Source organism: Micromesistius poutassou (assembly GCF_964030765.1).
Source record: "Micromesistius poutassou genome assembly, chromosome: 4".
In the NCBI taxonomy this organism is placed as follows: Eukaryota; Metazoa; Chordata; class Actinopteri; order Gadiformes; family Gadidae; genus Micromesistius; species Micromesistius poutassou.
The window spans coordinates 20,806,478-20,825,717 of record NC_140274.1 but is presented as its reverse complement, the minus strand read 5'-3'; the positions used below and the strand labels follow the sequence as shown (position 1 = coordinate 20,825,717).

The following is a 19,240-nucleotide window of genomic DNA, read 5'->3' as shown; positions in this document are numbered from 1 at the left end:
ACATCCCTCTCCAAAACTCTGAATCTATGTCTGCAGTACACATTTTAAAACCTCTGTCAATATTGAATACACATGCATTTAAATTGTTTTGTTCCATGTACAAATACACACTTCTCCTTTTGTGCAAATGATGTATCAATGTAACAACGATGTAACAATTACTTTGTCTTTTTTCCCCCTCTCTGCAGAAGACTGCAATGCCTTTGGAGACAGCAGCACACAGTGCGGCGCCACCTCAGAGAGTCTGCATGTGGACGCCCCTGGCTCCTCCCACATGTCCAGTCACAACGGGGAGCTGAGGATCCTGAGCGTCTTCGGAAAAGGGGAAGGCCCGCTGGTGCTGGACGGACATGACACCCTCTTCACCACGTCTGAAGTGGATGCCCTGAGCTCGCTGTCTGCGGACCGCAGCGTGGCCACGGGCCTGGAGCGTGGAGAGCGGTTGGTCCGCCGTGAGGAGCTGAGTGTGCAGGTTGGAAATCATCTTCTCATTCACCATCCTTACAACTCCAGCACACACATCGAAAGCACACACTTTTATGATTGAATGTATCGTTAGTGGGGATTGATAACTATTCTGTGCAAATGAAAGAATGTCTGATGTGTGTTTCCTTCTTTATGTGGACAGCAGCAGACCCCAGACACCATTTCAATCAAGGTTGAAGAGGATCTTGATGGAGGCATGCCCGCTGTAGGTTAGTAATACACATTACATCTATGCAAGGAAACAACCTGGATCAACTGAGAATGTACTAGATTCTACCTGCGCTAAAAGCCTGGTCCTCTTTGGAAAAGCATCATGACCAGAGCCCTGACAAAACACAATGTATTTCAAAGATGGAAACAGTCAAAAGGCCAGAAGCGTTTCAAGACGGATGCCACATGAGCTGGTTTATGGAGGAGGAGACATTCCTCTCCAAAACTCTCAATCTGTGTCTGCAGTGCACATTTTAAACCCTCTGTGTCAATGTTACATACACATGCATTTAAATTGTTTCTTTCATGTGTACAAATACACACTTTTCCTTTTGTGCAAATGATCTATCAAAACAATTACTTTGTCTTTTTTCCCCCTCTCTGCAGAAGACTGCGATGCCTTTGGAGACAGCAGCACACAGCGCGGCGCCACCTCAGAGAGTCTGCATGTGGACGCCCCTGGCTCCTCCCACATGTCCAGTCACAACGGGGAGCTGAGGATCCTGAGCGTCTTCGGAAAAGGGGAGGGCCCACTGGCGCTGGACGGCCATGACACCCTCTTCACCACGTCTGAAGTGGAGGCCCTGAGCTCGCTGTCTGCGGACCGCAGCGTGGCCACGGGCCTGGAGCGTGGAGAGCGGTTGGTCCGCCGTGAGGAGCTGAGTGTGCAGGTTGGAAATCATCTTCTCATTCACCATCCAAAAGAGAGGCCCTCTCTGTTACACCTCCAGCACACACCAATAGAAAGCACACACCTTTATGACTCAATGTGTCGTTAGTGGGGATTGATAACTATTCTGTTCAAATGAAAGAATATGTCTGATGTGTGTTTCCTTCTTTATGTGGACAGCAGCAGACCCCAGACACCATTTCAATCAAGGTTGAAGAGGATCTTGGTGGAGGCATGCCCGCTGTAGGTTAGTAATACACATTGCATCTATGCAAGGAAACGACCTGGATCAACTGAGAATGTACTAGATTCTACCTGCGCTAAAAGCCTGGTCCTCTTTGGAAAAGCATCATGACCAGAGCCTGATAAAACACCAGTCAAACTTGGGAGTTGCATTTTAAAGATGGAAACAGTTAAGGGCCAGAAGGGTTTCAAGACGGATGCCACATGAGCTGGTTTATGGAGGAGGAGACATCCCTCTCCAAAACTCTCAATCTGTGTCTGCAGTGCACATTTTAAACCCTCTGTGTCAATGTTACATGCATTTAAATTGTTTCTTTCACGTGTACAAGTACACACTTCTCCTTTTGTGCAAATGATGTATCAAAACAATTACTTTGTCTTTTTTCCCCCTCTCTGCAGAAGACTGCGATGCCTTTGGAGACAGCAGCACGCAGCGCGGCGCCACCTCAGAGAGTCTGCATGTGGACGCCCCCGGCTCCTCCCACATGTCCAGTCACAACGGGGAGCTGAGGATCCTGAGCGTCTTCGGAAAAGGGGAGGGCCCGCTGGCGCTGGACGGCCATGACCCCCTCTTCACCACGTCTGAAGTGGAGGCCCTGAGCTCGCTGTCTGCGGACCGCAGCGTGGCCACGGGCCTGGAGCGTGGAGAGCGGTTGGTCCGCCGTGAGGAGCTGAGTGTGCAGGTTGGAAATCATCTTCTCATTCACCATCCTTACAACTCCAGCACACACATCGAAAGCACACACTTTTATGATTGAATGTATCGTTAGTGGGGATTGATAACTATTCTGTGCAATTGAAAGAATATATCTGATGTGTGTTTCCTTCTTTATGTGGACAGCAGCAGACCCCAGACACCATTTCAATCAAGGTTGAAGAGGATTTTGGTGGAGGCATGCCTGCTGTAGGTTAGTAATACACATTGCATCACATTGCAAGCAAGCAAACGACCTGGATCAACTGAGAATGTACTATATTCTACCTGCGCAAAAAAGCCTGTTCCTCTTTTGAAAAGCATCATGACCAGAGCCCTGATAAAACACAAGGACTACTTCCAGATTATAGTAGAATGATTTACATCTTCTTCATGGCAGACAGGTGTCAGGAATGCTGAGATCAGCTCTGATTCACAATATCACTACAGTATTGGTAAAACAAGTGATAGGAAACTATAGATGACCTGGGTTGTGTCTTTATGACCTCCCCACATCCTTAAACCCTAATCCTTCCCAGCTGGAGTCTTTGATCCTTGACCCCCCCAAGGGGAACAAGGAAAAGGTATAATCAACAAATAGCAGTTTGAAAGAAAGAATGTCCAAATATAATTCTTCCAATACACAAGTGTGTACAAAGTACGTACAGTATCCCTTTGTGCAAATAATAAGTTCATACAATTACTTTCTGTTTCTTTGTTTTCCTCTCTGCAGAAGACTGCGATGCCTTTGGAGACAGCAGCACGCAGCGCGGCGCCACCTCAGAGAGTCTGCATGTGGACGCCCCTGGCTCCTCCCACATGTCCAGTCACAACGGGGAGCTGCGGATCCTGAGTGTCTACGGAAAAGGAGAGGGCCCGCTGGCGGTGGACGGCCATGACACCCTCTTCATTGCGTCCGAACTGGAGGCCTCGAGCTCGCTGTCTGCGGACCGGAGCGTGGCCACGGGCCTGAAGCGTAGCGAGCGCTTACTCCGACGCAAGGAGCTGACTGGGCATCGGGGCGGCCGCAAGGGCCGGCCCGGTGTCTTGTTAGGTAAAGGTTTTCCCGACAATACCAAGACGACCATCCACATGCGTAGCCACACCGACGAGAAGCCGTACGGGTGCGACCAATGCATGAAGCGCTTTCAAAATAAAGGCAACCTGAAGAGCCACATAAGGTCTCACTCCGTGGAGAAGTCCTACAGCTGTGACCAATGCATGAAGTGCTTCACAGGGAGGTTTAACCTGAAGATCCACATGAGGACTCACTCCGGGGAGAAGCCCTACAGCTGTGACCATTGCATGAAGCGCTTTAGCCAGAACTGCACTCTGAAGATCCACATGTGGACTCATTCCGGGGAGAAGCCTTACGGGGAGAAGCCGTACAGCTGTGACCAATGCCTGAAGCGTTTCAGTCAAAGGAGCAAGCTGAAGATCCACATGAGGACTCACTCCGGGGAGAAGCCCTACAGCTGTGACCAATGCATGAAGTGCTTCAGCCAGAGCTCCAGCCTGAAGATCCACATGAGGTCTCACTCCGGGGAGAAGTCCTACAGCTGTGACCAATGCATGAAGTGCTTCAGTCGAAGGGACCACCTGAGGAGCCACATGTGGACTCATTCCGAGGAGAAGCCCTACAGCTGTGACCAATGCACAAAGCGCTTCAGATATAGCGCCAACCTGAAGACCCACAGGAGGACTCACTCCAGGAAGAAGCCCTAGGTGCGACCAATGCATGAAGTGCTACAAACAGAAAAGCTGCCTTGAGAGCCACATGAGGACTCACTCCGGGAAGAAGCCCTTTGTGTGTCTGGAGTGCAACGCCATCTTCAGCATTTTGCGTGTGCACATTCTCAATCACACGGGCAATGGGGTGCTTTGAGTCTGGGCAACGGGGAAGCTTTGATTGATGGACGACCAATTGTGTGAATTATTTAATATTTCACCCGTAAAACTTCTCAAAAAGAAAATAACTTATCGAGGACCAATTTTATTTAGAATTTTATTTATTTAGGGTTAGCTCTATGATGAAACCTTAAGATTGATCATAGAATGGTCTGGAATGTGCCATGGGTTGCCTTGTTTCCCCTTAACACGTTGATTTAGAGTTGTTTAAGAGTGCTTTAAGTTACCAGAAGCAGCCCCAAGGGATAAATGTTCTTGTTATGCCTGCCATGCAGACAATAAAATGTGTTGACCTAAACTATTGAGCAAATCCAGTTCTTTCAAAACGAATCTGATGCTAATATATTAGCTCATCAAATGAAACAAGAAAAGCCATTCATTTTCCTCATTATTATTAACATTAAACATGATCAATTCCAGAATTAACATCTTCCAGTATTTACAATATCCTCAAATCAAATAAGTGACTACGAGTGACAATTTGTGTACCATTTGTGCAAAACTCACTGTGCTGTAGTGAGTTGAATGCTTGACAATAGTTTTTTTTGCTCCCTTCTTACTGAGCAAACCATCAATGAACAGAATTTGGACAACCAATTTCAAGTTTCTTGATACAAAAAAAGTTCAAAAGTTAGTCATGAAAATAAGTAACGAAATAACAGGGCAGAGGACTCATGGTTTGCCTTAAACTCTACATGTTTAATACTGACTACACATTAAACAGGAATTACTAATCCAGCATTGTGAGGTTTATTTCCCCGGCCTTTCTCCCTTCTCAAACAGGCAGTTAACGTTAGCATCAAGCTACGACATTTCAATGCACCTTATAAAAAAGGCAGAGATTTAAAGTGGCCATGTGTGTTGTGGATAAAACCCACAATGTAATAACAAAATACAAAATACGAGAGGTCGAGAAGGACTAGGGTTGAATGATCAAGGCTTTGTCCTACGATAGGAACCCTATTGTATTCGGTAGTATTATTATTTTTAACCTGACTTTTTGGCTCCAAAAGTTATAAAAATTGGCAGGCTCGTTGAACTCGTAAAGTTAGTAAGGGAATCAAAAGATGGGCCAGAATAACACATAGGTGGCGCTATAACAAGGCAGAGTTCCTGAACAAAGTTCAGGAATTCAACAGGCTTCCATTACCACTAGGAAGGTGCAATTTGCATGAAACTTGTTATACATGCACCGTTTGTCATGATGAACGACTTTCACATCGCAACCCAAATGGTCAGACCATTGGGATATAGTGCAGTGACCACAACTTGACCAAACACCCACACATTAACTCACACTGTCGGTCATACGGTCATACTGTTGGTCATATAGTCATACTGTCATATAGTCATACTGTCAGACTGTCAGTCATACTGTCATATAGTCATACTGTCAGTCATACTGTCATAGTCATATAGTCATACTGTCACTGTCATATTGTCGGTCATACTGTCATAGTCATACTGTCATATAGTCATACTGTCATACTGTCACTGTCATACTGTCAGTCATACTGTCACTGTCATACTGTTGGTCATACTGTCATATAGTCATACTGTCATACTGTCGGTCATACAGTCATACTGTCATATAGTCATACTGTCACTGTCATACTGTCGGTCATACTGTCATATAGTCATACTGTCATATAGTCATATAGTCATAGTCATACTGTCATATAGTCATACGGTCATACGGTCGGTCATACTGTCATATAGTCATACTGTCATATAGTCATATAGTTATAGTCATACTGTCATATAGTCATACGGTCGGTCATACTGTCATATAGTCATACTGTCATATAGTCATATAGTTATAGTCATACTGTCATACGGTCGTTCATACTGTCATACTGTCATACTGTCACTGTCATACTGTCATATTGTCATACTGTCACTGTCATACTGTCTGTCATACTATCATATAGTCATACGGTCATACAGTCGTTCATACTGTCATATAGTCATAGTCTGATCTTAAATCACCATGGCTTATACATGTGTTTAAGAGATGAGCCCTGTAAAACCAATATTCATTTAAACAGTAAAACATGCATTGTAATAGTTAAGTCATGATCATAAAGCTGGTACTGTCTGACTTTAACAAAAGTATGGATTAATTGAGTGAAGTTAGCCAGTTCACATTGCCAGAATACGCATCACGAGAACATAAGGAGAGGGAACCGCAGGAGGGCGTCTCCTCTCAACGTGACGTGAAAGAGCCGTCTTTTGAGGGGCCACTTAAACGCAAATGAGACACATGTAAATGTCACAAAGAGTGCAGGCTCTTGTTGACCAAGGAGAGCCAGGTAATATCAAGTGTTTAACATTTGGCTTCATTGTAACAATACATATATTATATTATTGTATGCTTTATACTTAAAGTTAACCTTACTTATAATCTAAGTGAACTGAGAGATAGGCTGCTATCATTGACTAGAGGAATGTACGTTTTTTCTTTTCAAAACGCCACCTCAAGCGTTTTATTAGTCGGAGATGAGTAGGACATGAATGCTGAATGAGCAGCTGAAAGGAGTCGTAGTGAAACAAATGTTGTTCCGGCCGGGCCTCCGAAAGGGCTCAGTGCACGTATAGTATCACATATATAGTGAATAATTGGGGGGCTTAGTAACTTATGGCGCATTTCCACCGCAGGGTGCGGGTCGGTTCAGTCTGCAAAGGTGCGGCACGGGTCGCGTTTCCACCGCCAAAAGTGGGCGTGACCCGGACTGAGCCGTACTCGTCTCACAGTACTACTCCGTTGAGGTACTGAGACGCCTGAAAGGGCAAGTTTGAGCTACACACGCCGTCCGTTGATTGGTCGACAGAATCACTTCCGTGCGACAGGGGGGTAATAACAAACAAACACAGTACCCGCGAGATATTTCTGGACATATCCCTCTAGAAAAGGAGGCGTGCCTCAATGCCGCAAGAAAGCTAGGAGATCCCACTGGGAAGGTAGGCGTGCCATACAAAAGGATCGCACTATGAGTCGACTGTGAAGGAGTTCTTTGCGAACCAAATCAGGTTTTGTTCAAACCTTATCCTTCTCGACCTCCTATTTGGTTAGAGTATTAGATTGGTGGTTTTTCTTCACACCAAAGTAAAAGTTAATAAACATGGCACCGTGCGGCTCAACTCTGGAAGAACAGCTTTCGTCCATAATGGCCGTACTTACGAAAGCTGCCGTATCTGAGATCAGCCAACTGTTCTCGGAAGGCTCGGCTACCCTTCGCTTACAGATAACTCGGAGCCTGAAAGAAAACGAGACGCTGAAGACGAGGATGAAGGGGATGAGGAGTGAGCTGCTTTCTTTGCGGCTTCAAACCAGATCAAATGCATCGCGTGCGTCAAGTCGTTTGGCCCTGGCTCGAACCCACATCTGCAAACCACGGACTAAACCGCTGGGAAATGGTGAGTTGATCGCCGGCTGTATTAGGTGGAAAACAGGACGGCCCACGTGTTGTTACATTGTTGTAAAGCCCGTGAAAGACACATGAGTCCAACTTGGGAGTTGCATTTCAAAGATGGAAACAGTCAAGAGCCCAGAAGGGTTTCAAGACGGATGCCACATGAGCTGATTTATCATTCTCAAACATCAATGAATTCAAAACTTGTAAATATTAGCTGATCAGCTTACAGGAAATGACACGTTGTCGCTTGTTATTGTCAAAATAGTATAGAATAGAATAGAATAGATTTTATTTGTCATGTCACCATGAAAATTGTCTTTGGTCTCACTGAATAAAAACACATAGGATACATAACGAGCACATTCACTCCATTGAGTAGGCATGTCCACCAGATTGACACATCACATGTATACCCCCTGACACATCACATACAGTATACCCCCTCCTCTAGCCCACACACACACACACACACACACACACACACACACACACACACACACACACACACACACACACACACACACACACACACACACACACACATTCTAGTCTACACCTCCCTTTCATCTAGCTTTCCTTGGTTTGTTGACCATGGAAATCGCATTTGGGATAAAAGAGTCTTTGTATATTTTTTTCCTTGTCATATGTGCTCTATAGCGCAGCCCTGAGGGAAGCAGTTCAAATTCAGAATGGAGGGGGTGGGTGTCAATAATTGCGCTTGTCTCGCATGTCATGTTGTGCTCAGATCATTTTGCGCTGGTGTTGGTTCAGTGTCCTCAACCTGGTCACCCGCCTGAGCTTTGAGTCTAGGGAGGAGGGGGCTGGAGGAGACATCCCTCTCCAAAACTCTGAATCTGTGTCTGTAGTACACATTTGAGACCCTCTGTGTCAATGTAACATGCACATGCATTTAAATCGTTTATTTCACATGTAGGCCTACAAATACACACTTCTCCTTTTGTGCAAATGATGTATCAAAACAATTACTGTAATTTTTTCTCCCTCTGCAAAACAATGCGATGCCTTTGGAGACAGCAGCACGCAGCGCGGCGCCACCTCAGAGAGTCTGCATGTGGACGCCCCCGGCTCCTCCCACATGTCCAGTCACAACGGGGAGCTGAGGATCCTGAGCGTCTTCGGAAAAGGGGCGGGCCCACTGGCGGCAGACGGCCATGACACCCTCTTCACCACGTCTGAAGTGGAGGCCCTGAGCTCGCTGTCTGCGGACCGCAGCCTGGCCACGGGCCTGGAGCGTGGAGAGCGGTTGGTCCGCCGTGAGGAGCTGAGTGTGCAGGTTGGAAATCATCTTCTCATTCACCATCCAAAAGAGAGGCCCTCTCTGTTACACCTCCAGCACACACCAATAGAAAGCACACACCTTTATGATTCAATATGTCGTTAGTGGGGATTGATAACTATTCTGTTCAAATGAAAGAATGTCTGATGTGTGTTTCCTTCTTTATGTGGAAAGCAGCAGACCCCAGACACCATTTCAATCAAGGTTGAAAAGGATCTTGGTGGAGGCATGCCCGCTGTAGGTTAGTAATACACATTGCATCACATTTCAAGCAAGCAAACGACCTGGATCAACTGAGAATGTACTCGATTCTACCTGCGCTAAAGAGCCTGGTCCTCTTTTGAAAGCACATCATGACCAGAGCCCTGCTAAAACACAAGGACTACATACAGTTTATAGTAGAATGATTTACATCTTCTTCATGGCAGACAGGTGTCAGGAATGCTGAGATCAGCTCTGATTCCCAATATCACTACAGTATTGGTAAAACAGGTGATGGGAAACTACAGATGACCTGGGTTGTGTCTTTATGACCTCCCCACATCCTTAAAACCTAAGCCTCCCCAGCTGGAGCCTTTGACCCTTGACACCCCCCCCCCCCAAGGGGAACAAGGAAAAGGTATAATCAACAAATAGAAGTTAGAAAGAAAGAATGTCCAAATATAATTCTTCCAGTACACAAGTGTGTACAAAGTACGTACAGTATCCCTTTGTGCAAATAATAAGTTAATACAATTACTTTCTCTGTCTTTGTTTTCCTCTAGACTGCAATGACATGAAGAGACCTTTTGTGCAAATTATGTATCAAAACAAATACTTTGCCTTTTTTCCCCCTCTCTGCAGAAGACTGCGATGCCTTTGGAGACAGCAGCACGCAGCGCGGTGCCACCTCAGAGAGTCTGCATGTGGACGCCCCTGGCTCCTCCCACATGTCCAGTCATAACGGGGAGCTGAGGATCCTGAGTGTCCACGGAAAAGGGGAGGGCCCACTGGTGGTGGACAACCATGACACCATCTTCACGGCGTGTGAACTGGAGGCCTCGAGCTCGCTGTCTGCGGACCGGAGCGTGGCCACGGGCCTGAAGCGTAGCGAGCGCTTAGTCCGCCGCAAGGAGCTGACTGGGCATCGGGGCGGCCGCAAGGGCCGGCCCGGTGTCTTGTTTAGCAAAGGTTTTCCAGACAATACCAAGACAACCATCCACATGCGTGCCCACACCGGCAAGAAGCTGTACGGGTGCGACCAATGCATGAAGCGCTTTCAAAATAAAGGCAACCTGAAGATCCACATGAAGTCTCACTCTGGGGAGAAGCCCTACAGCTGTGACCAATGCATGAAGTGCTTCAGCCAGAGGTCCAGCCTGAAGACCCACATGAGGACTCACTCCGGGGAAAAGCCCTACAGCTGTGACCAATGCATGAATAGCTATATACAGAAAGGCAACCTGAAGATCCACATGAGGACTCACTCCGGGGAGAAGCCCTACAGCTGTGACCAATGCATGAAGAGCTATCAACAGAAAGGCAACCTGAAGATCCACATGAAGTCTCACTCTGGGGAGAAGCCCTACAGCTGTGATCAATGCATGAAGAGCTATCAACAGAAAGGCAACCTGAAGATCCACATGAGGACTCACTCCGGGGAGAAGCCCTACAGCTGTGACCAATGCATGAAGCGCTTCAGCCACAGCTCCAGCCTGAAGATGCACATGAGGATTCACTCCGGGGAGAAGCCCTACAGCTGTGACCAATGCAGGAATAGTTATACACAGAAAGGTAACCTGAAGATCCACATGAGGAGTCACTCCGGGGAGAAGCCCTACAGCTGTGACCAATGCAGGAATAGTTATACACGGAAAGGCAACCTGAAGATCCACATGAGGAGTCACTCCGGGGAGAAGCCCTACAGCTGTGACAATGCATGAAGTGCTTCAGTCAAAGCGCCAACCTGAAGCTGCACATGAAGATTCACTCCAGGAAGAAGATCTGGAGTGCAACGCCGGTTTCAGCGATCGATCGCAATTTGCGTTGGCACATGCTCAGGCACACGGGCAATGGGGTGGATTGACGCTGGGTAACGGGGCGTTTGGATTGACAACTCTATCCTGTATTCGTTGAAATGACTGCTGTAGGTTTTTCATGATTAAAGATGCTTTTCATTAACTTTTGATTCGCCTTCTGTTTCTGTTTATTGTTGTCAATAATTTATGTCTGTGTGATGAAGAATAACTTAATTTTTTGGACACTTAGGACAACCAAATATTTGATTTAATTTTAGAGCTTTATCATGGGAAGATACAGGCAGCAGAGTTACCAAGTTAGATTCAGTGAGACCTTTCATTCAGAGAATCCACCTAGTGGACAAAATTGTTTGTTGGTTATTATTATTTTTTTTGTGGTTTGTTATTTTTTGGGGAAATGTAAAGCAAAACAAAAAATAATGCATTGAATTATCATGGTTTCAAAGAATCTAGAAGGTTTCCCCACCCAACTAGCCAGAAGGGCAGCCCGGTGAATAAGGTCTATTGAATCCATGTCATGTCCTGAATATTCTTCAACTGCTCAAGCACCAAAGGTTGATGTTGAGCGTGTTGAGTGTTCAACTCATTCAAAGCCACATTAAAAAACGAATGAGTAGATATACCCCCCTCCTTCAAACATAGGCTACACAAAGTCTAATCCTAGCCCCAAACACAAAATATATCATATCACATCTATTGTTCCCTTTCTACAACTGTCCAGAGATGTCCAAAAACCTCATTTTGATTGAGCTATTGGGTTTCCAACATGACCACTACTCAGAGTTCAAAGGTCAAGGGTAAAATATCCCAACATGTCCCAGACACACCCCTTTGATGCAACGTGAGACCAATAAATCACACATTTAAATAATATTAACATACTGTATGAAACTATACCAATATGTGCAATAATATTAGTTTTCCAACGTGTGAAATATAATTATATATAATTATATAATTATATATATATATATATATATATATATATATATATATATATATATATATAAAGAAAAAAGAAAGAAAAAAAGAATATATATTTTATTTTATTTTTTCAATTTTTTTAGTCTACAACGTTGGGCGCTTTCGAGTATGTCCAAAAGAAAAATCATAGCAGGTTGCATTGATCACCCTCCTGAATATGTGAGAGTTGGCAGCTCTAGCTATATTATATTGGGTTGGCCGGTTATATTATATTGGGTAGCATTTAGTTGTCCCGATTCGCCATCTAGTGGAGGTTCCGGACCTCACTCGATGTTTTGTCATTTGGATTATCATCAATATGGATATTGGATGCATGCGTTTATCCTATTCATCCTATTTTAATTAATTTTTAGACTTGTAGATACCTTTTTGACACGCGTTGAAAGACTTTCCAAATGTATTGTAGTTATGAACCTTAAGCAATACATGTGATGGCTGTAATAAAATAATGTATTGAAAACACTATCCAATACCACACTACCACAATCTTCTCCATGCTCCATTACTAAACAATATTCTTGGATAATAAAACTAGACAAGACAAATTGAGCTGCAGTTAAGATTTCAATGAATCAGAAGTAGGCCTACAATTACATGATACAAGTACAATTCAATTATCAATAGCTTAGAGTTACCTGGACATATCTTAAGTGATTGTTGACCAATAGAGATTTATATTATTAAAATTAATCACATTCTATAACGATTATGATATATTCTACTAATAAAGATGCTGGTAAGCCAGTACCGCTCTGTCCGATTACAATAATCATACTATCGACACTCCCGAAGCCCCTCCCACTAGCGGCAAACTAGCCAAGCTACACTGAAACCATGGCTAGTACAGATGCACAGCCGGTAAGATTGGAAGTCTACCGCCTAGTAATTGGGAGTGGAGAGAGAGAATGTGCTTATGTTGCAGTATCAGTATGTTGTCTTCAGTGAAGAGCACTACTAGACTGGGTAGCCCCGCCCATTCTGCCAGCAATCTGAGTTCGCCCTGCAGAGGGGTCTGGAGAAGAGAGAATACATTTCTTTCTAGTTTCGATGGCTTTTCCCCCTGGCGCGCTATTGGCTGGTTTAACACAATGACGACGGGGAAGCGCCGGCAAGCAGCCAATTGCGTACAGTCAATTTAACTCAACCTCTTGTGCTGAAGAAAATGACAGCAGCTTCCCCAGACCATCGTCTCACTGAATGTATGCTTGGTAACTTTGCTGCCTGTTCCCGTGATAATGCTCTAAAAATGTAATATTTTGTTGTCCAAAGTGTCCAAAAAATATGTTATCACACATCACACAAACATCAATTATTTACAACGATAAAAACAGAAAGCAATCAAAAGTTGGATGAATCTTTAATCATGATGAAAAAAAAAAACTACAGCAGTCATTTAAACGAAAAAAGGATAGAGGCGTCAATAAAAGCGTTCCGCTGCCCCGTGTCAAAGCACCCCATTGCCCGTGTGCCTGAGCATGTGCGCACGCAAATAGGTCGGGTTACCGAAGCTGGCGTTGCACTGCAGACACACGCAGGGCTTCTCCCCGGAGTGAGTCCACATGTGGAGCTTCAGGTTGGAGCTCTGGCTGAAGCACTTCATGCATTGGTCACAGCTGTAGGGCTTCTCCCCGGAGTGAGTCCTCATGTGGATCTTCAGGTTGCCTTTCTGTGTATAACTATTCATGCATTGGTCACACCTGTAGGGCTTCTCCCCGGAGTGAGTCCTCATGTGGATCTTCAGGTAGCCTTTCTGTTGATAGCTATTCATGCATTGGTCACACCTGTAGGGCTTCTCCCCAGAGTGAGTCCTCATGTGGATCTTCAGGTTGCTTTTATATAGAAAGCGCATCATGCATTGGTCACACTCGTACGGCTTCTCGTCGGTGTGGCTACGCATGTGGATGGTCGTCTTGGTATTGTCTGGAAAACCTTTGCCTAACAAGACACCGGGCCGGCCCTTGCAGCCGCCCCGATGCCCAGTCAGCTCCTCATGGTGGACGAGCGGCTCGCTGCAGTCCAGGCCCGTGGCCACGCTGCGGTCCGCAGACAGCGAGCTCGAGGCCTCCAGTTCGGACGCGGTGAAGAGGGTGTCATGGCCGTCTACCGCCAGCGGGCCCTCCCCTTTTCCGTGGACACTCAGGATCCGCAGCTCCCCTTTGTGACTGGACATGTGGGAGGAGCCAGGGGCGTCCACATGCAGACTCTCTGAGGTGGCACCACGCTGCGTGCTGCTGTCTCTAATGTCATTGCAGCCTTCTGCAGAAAGGAAAACAAAGAAAGAGAAAGTAATTATATTAACTTATTATTTGCACAAAGGGATACTGTACGTACTTTGTACACTTGTGTATTGGAAGAATTATATTTGGACATTCTTTCTTTCAAACTTCTATTTGTTGATTATACCTTTTCCTTGTTCCCCTTGGGGGGGTCCATGGTACCGTGGCCACAAGCTGCTCAGGGCCACACCCCCACCCTCCACCTTGACCCGCCTCTAAAAACGGCACGTTTGTGGAGAGATCATTGTGGGACTGGCTTGTAGTGGCTGTAACTCTGCACCAAGGCTGAATTTCTTGAACGTCTTGAAGTACTGTATTAGGGGCCCACTAACACCTATATTAAAGCATCCATAAAATAGCATGCCATGGGACCTTTAAGGATGTGGGGAGGTCATAAAGACACAACCCAGGTCATCTATAGTTTCCTATCACCTGTTTTACCAACTGTAGTGATATTGGGAATCAAAGCTGATCTCAGCATTCCTGACACCTGTCTGCCATGAAGAAGATGTAAATCATTCTACTATAAACTGAAAATAGTCCTTGTGTTTTAGCAGGGCTCTGGTCCTGCTGCTTTACAAGAAGAGGACCAGGCACTTTAGCGCACATAGAATCGAGTACATTCTCAGTTGATCCAGGTAATTTGCTTGCTTGCATAGATGCAATGTGTATTACTAACCTACAGCGGGCATGCCTCCACCAAGATCCTCTTCAACCTTGATTGAAATGGTGTCTGGGGTCTGCTGCTTTCCACATAAAGAAGGAAACACACACAAGACATATTGTTTCATTTGCACAGAATAGTTTTCAATCCCCACTAACGACACATTGAGTCATAAAGGTGTGTGCTTTCTATTGGTGTGTGCTGGAGGTGTAACAGAGAAGGCCTCTCTTTTGGATGGTGAATGAGAAGATGATTTCCAACCTGCACACTCAGCTCCTCACGGCGGACCAACTGCTCTCCACGCTCCAGGCCCGTGGCCACGCTGCGGTCCGCAGACAGCGAGCTCAGGGCCTCCACTTCAGACGTGGTGAAGAGGGTGTCATGGCCGTCCGGCACCAGCGGGCCCACACCTTTTCCGAAGACGCTCAGGATCCTCAGCTCCCCGTTGTGACTGGACATGTGGGAGGAGCCGGGGGCGTCCACATGCAGACTCTCTGAGGTGGCGCCGCGCTGTGTGCTGCTGTCTCCAAAGGCATCGCAGTGTTCTGCAGAGGGAGAAAAAAATACATTATTTGCACAAAAGGAGAAGTGTGTATTTGTAGGCCTACATGTGAAATAAACGATTTAAATGCATGTGTATGTTACATTGACACAGAGGGTTTCAAATGTGTACTACAGACACAGATTCAGAGTTTTTGAGAGGGATGTCTCCTCCAGCCCCCTCCTCCCTAGACTCAAAGCTCAGGCGGGTGAGCAGGTTGAGGACACTGAACCAACACCAGCGCAAAATGATCCGAGCACAACATGACATGCGAGACAAGCGCAATTATTCTATTTTGACAATAACAAGCGACAACGTGTCATTTCCTGTAAGCTGATCAGCTAACATTTACAAGTTTTGAATTCATTGATGTTTGAGAATGATAAACCAGCTCGTGTGGCATCTGTCTTGAAACCCTTCTGGGCTCTTGACTGTTTCCATCTTCGAAATGCAACTCCCAAGTTGGACTCGTGTGTCTTTCACGGGCTTTACAACAATGTAACAATACGTGGACCGTCCTGTTTTCCACCTATTACAGCCGGAGATCAACTCACCATTTCCCAGTGGTTTAGTCCGTGGTTTGCAGATGTGGGTTCGAGCCAGGGCCAAACGACTTGACGCACGCGATGCATTTGATCTGGTTTGAAGCCGCAAAGAAAGCAGCTCACTCCTCATCCCCTTCATCCTCGCCTTCAGCGTCTTGTTTTCTTTCAGGCTCCGAGTTATCTGTAAGCGAAGGGTAGTCGAGCCTTCCGAGAACAGTTGGCTGATCTCAGATACGGCAGCTTTCGTAAGTACGGCCATTATGGACGAAAGCTGTTCTTCCAGAGTCGAGCCGCACAGTGCCATGTTTATTAACTTATTTTACTGTTGTCGACTCATCAAGTATCGATTATATCCCCTATTCTTCTTCTTCTTCTTCTTCTTCTTCTTTGATTTCTTTAAAGATTACCATTTTTTTAGTATACCGCCACCACCTGTACAGAAGTGTGTAATACTGCACGTCGTAGAATCGTCGAAAGAAAAAAAAGCAATAATAAGTAATAATCCTCTTGAGCCACTTTCCTCAGCATGTCACACACCATCCGTCCGAATCGTGAGGTCTGATCCTCAGGCCTCTCCAGCAGCCTTCTGTGTATCAGCAGCCTGTCCTCTTCCAGCCGGTCCAATTATATCTGAATAAATCTGTCCTCCTCCTCCTCCTCCTCCTCCTCCTCCTCCTCCTCCTGCTGCTGCTGCTCCCTTTGCCTTTTCCGTCCCGTGCGGGACAGGGGAGATGGCGCAGTCTTGGAGACCGCAGATGGGAGCGTGGGAAGCTGGGGGGACATGGAGACTGGCGGAGTGAATGCAGGTGGGAGAGCGGTGAGCCGAGCTTGATGGTGCGGGAGAGGATGATCTAAGATTCACTGGGAGACAGTAGGCCTACAGCTCCAACGAGCCTCCATTGTCGCGCCCCTGTGAGGTCTGTTCCTATGATAATGAAAAACAGTTTTTCCGTTAACAAAATAAACCCCGTACGGTTACAGTCGTCAAAGTAACACAACTAAATCAACTACATCAACCATGTAGGGATCTATGACTGGAAATCTTTGTTATGGCACGCACGCACACGCACACGCACACACACACACACACACACACACACACACACACACACACACACACACACACACACACACACACACACACTTTAAATGTTTTAAATGGCGTGCATGTTTACATTGTTTGCTCCATTTAGTTCAAATCCCTTGACCTCTTGACGCCTGCAACTTTTCCTTGATCTAATCAATGGCGAGACCCTGTCAACAGAAAACAACAAAGTATCCTACTACAATGAGATGAAAGGTCAAGCCATCAGACAGGTAGCCCAGTGCCCTGTAGGCCTTCTAGCTAAGATAAGCGCAGCTTCCTCGCCCCTCCGTTGACAATGTCGTCACCATTTGTGGGTTTCCCCGTAGACCTCGGAGCCCGTATCGTGCAGGGGTCTCTCCGGAGACAGAGGGTCTTTTGGGAACAGATCCGATCCCTTGGCATTGCCTGAGAATATTCTTTATGAGAGATACAGGTTCTCATCAGAGGGTATTTGCTACTTTATAGTCCTCGTTGGAACTTATGCAGACAATGCTTTGCACTGTTGCGCAGTGTGTCTCCGCGAGAGGAGGTAGCGCGTCCGTCTTGAATTTCTGCGTGCGGGGTTGGTCTCCCAAGTGATGCGCATTTGGTCATATGGAATTCAAATTTACTGAAGGTTATGGAATTATATTTTTGTACTTATTTCGAACTTGAATCCATGTTCTCACGACCGTGCTGGCACCACAAGTAGGCCTATGGGGGTAAAGGCACGATGATGGACCGGCGAAATTTGAACGCCGGTCGCTGGCGTTCGGGTCATATGCAATACATTTCTTACATAGGGTGTATTTAAAGTGAATCCCCTAAATTATAGAACAAGGCAGGTTTGACGTTGCTCGTGCATTTTGAAATCAGCATCACTCTATTGGGATTAATGGCGAACAATTCATCATTTGGCATAGTTATTTTAATAACTATAATAACTAATACTAAATGCATAATCCTTTCACTTACACTTTTTCAGCACGCCTCCCTAGCCAGTATGTGTGCAATTGTGTTGCCCCTAGCTGTTATCAGATTTTTGAACTCCTAGGTGTTAATTATGACAATCTGTTCCTCTTGAGTGAAATAGACTGCTCTTGCTCTATCCATTTTGTGAAGGTAAGTAAAATGACGCGATAAACGCCCCTTTCACGTGAACGCGCGTCACGACATGTCGTAGTACCATTTAACTCTGATCGCGAGTTGCGTCTCTGTCGATCCAGGTTTTCCCAAGAAAACCTGGGTATGTTCAGCGAGGTTCGTAGTATACCCCCACGGGCCTGGAGCCCCGCTGCCCCCTGAAGAGAGAGGCCGGACGAGGCCCTACGTGTGCCTGCCTGACGGGGTCTCATGGGGGAACCCCAGACGGACGGACGGACCTCCCGGCCTGCAGGAGGAGCGCCTCCACAGGGAGGACTTCCTCACCTCCTCTCAGGTCCTCTCACTTGGATCCTAGGAGCTGTGCGATTCGTCCAAAAAAAAAAAAAACAGGTGTTTTTTTTATCATGAAAAAATAGGCAATCAACAGGCCTCGTTCTTTTTTTTTTTTTTTTTTTTTTAAGTTAATGGTAGGTCCTATTAGCCTACATTTCGAACAGTTGAACATTCATCTTTAATGCAAACTAAAAAGACATGCAACTTTTAATTTCCCCCAAAAAAAGAAACAGGGTGATCCCTCCCATTAGTGGTGGATTTCGCGTCGGTCAGTTCGCCAAGAAGAGTCGTTCATTCGTTCGTTCGCATTTCCGGTAGCGGTGAATCATGATTCTCAGTCACTGAGTCGGTCAGACTCAGCTCCCCCCTCGTTCTCATTCTCAAATGAATCACGATCGTGCAATGGTGCAAACGGTCATCAATCAACACAACATTAACTAAGTTCCTTTTAGCTGAGGAGCGCTTTATGTTCGGAATTGGGATGTTGTTGCCCGGCTGACTCTCGAGTCTTCACCGCTAAACACAGTCAGTGAACGAACGGCGACTCAGCGCGACTCGGCGACTAGTGGGTGGAGCTGGGAGTCGAGTCTCGGAGAACGAACGACGACGAACGAGAGCGGCGAATTCCTACACAGAGTCCTACACATTGTGTATGCATCACAACGGTTCTCGACTGACTAAGGCTTGTTTCCGGCAACAGTGATAATCACTGTAAGTGCCATGTTTTTGTTACGTTTATTCTGCAGGAAAGAACATTGAGGATTCGTTACTCTTCAATGATTTTT

General features: G+C 46.0%; 2 protein-coding genes across 2 annotated transcripts in view; one reads left to right on the top strand and one right to left on the bottom strand.

The window, feature by feature from the left end:
- LOC311341747 (uncharacterized protein) overlaps positions 1 to 11,091 on the top strand; it is a gene marked incomplete at its 5' end in the record, with an annotated part of 386,212 nt that extends 375,121 nt beyond the window's left edge. The window contains 10 exon segments of the mRNA XM_084466545.1: positions 189 to 472; positions 629 to 695; positions 1,084 to 1,367; positions 1,547 to 1,613; positions 2,009 to 2,292; positions 2,451 to 2,517; positions 3,037 to 3,195; positions 8,794 to 8,921; positions 9,102 to 9,165; positions 9,768 to 11,091. Coding sequence (XP_084322671.1) covers positions 189 to 472; positions 629 to 695; positions 1,084 to 1,367; positions 1,547 to 1,613; positions 2,009 to 2,292; positions 2,451 to 2,517; positions 3,037 to 3,195; positions 8,794 to 8,921; positions 9,102 to 9,165; positions 9,768 to 10,846 — 2,483 coding nt within the window. The 3' untranslated portion in view covers positions 10,847 to 11,091.
- A 2,192-nt stretch (positions 11,092 to 13,283) lies between these two features.
- Positions 13,284 to 16,271, bottom strand: LOC311341626 (uncharacterized protein; the record flags this gene model as incomplete). Its single annotated transcript, XM_084466437.1, has 4 exons — positions 13,284 to 14,182; positions 14,882 to 14,948; positions 15,128 to 15,411; positions 15,962 to 16,271. Coding segments are annotated over 4 exons (1,473 nt in total), but the record flags the coding sequence as incomplete, so codon positions are not given.
- Positions 16,272 to 19,240: the final 2,969 nt, after the last annotated feature.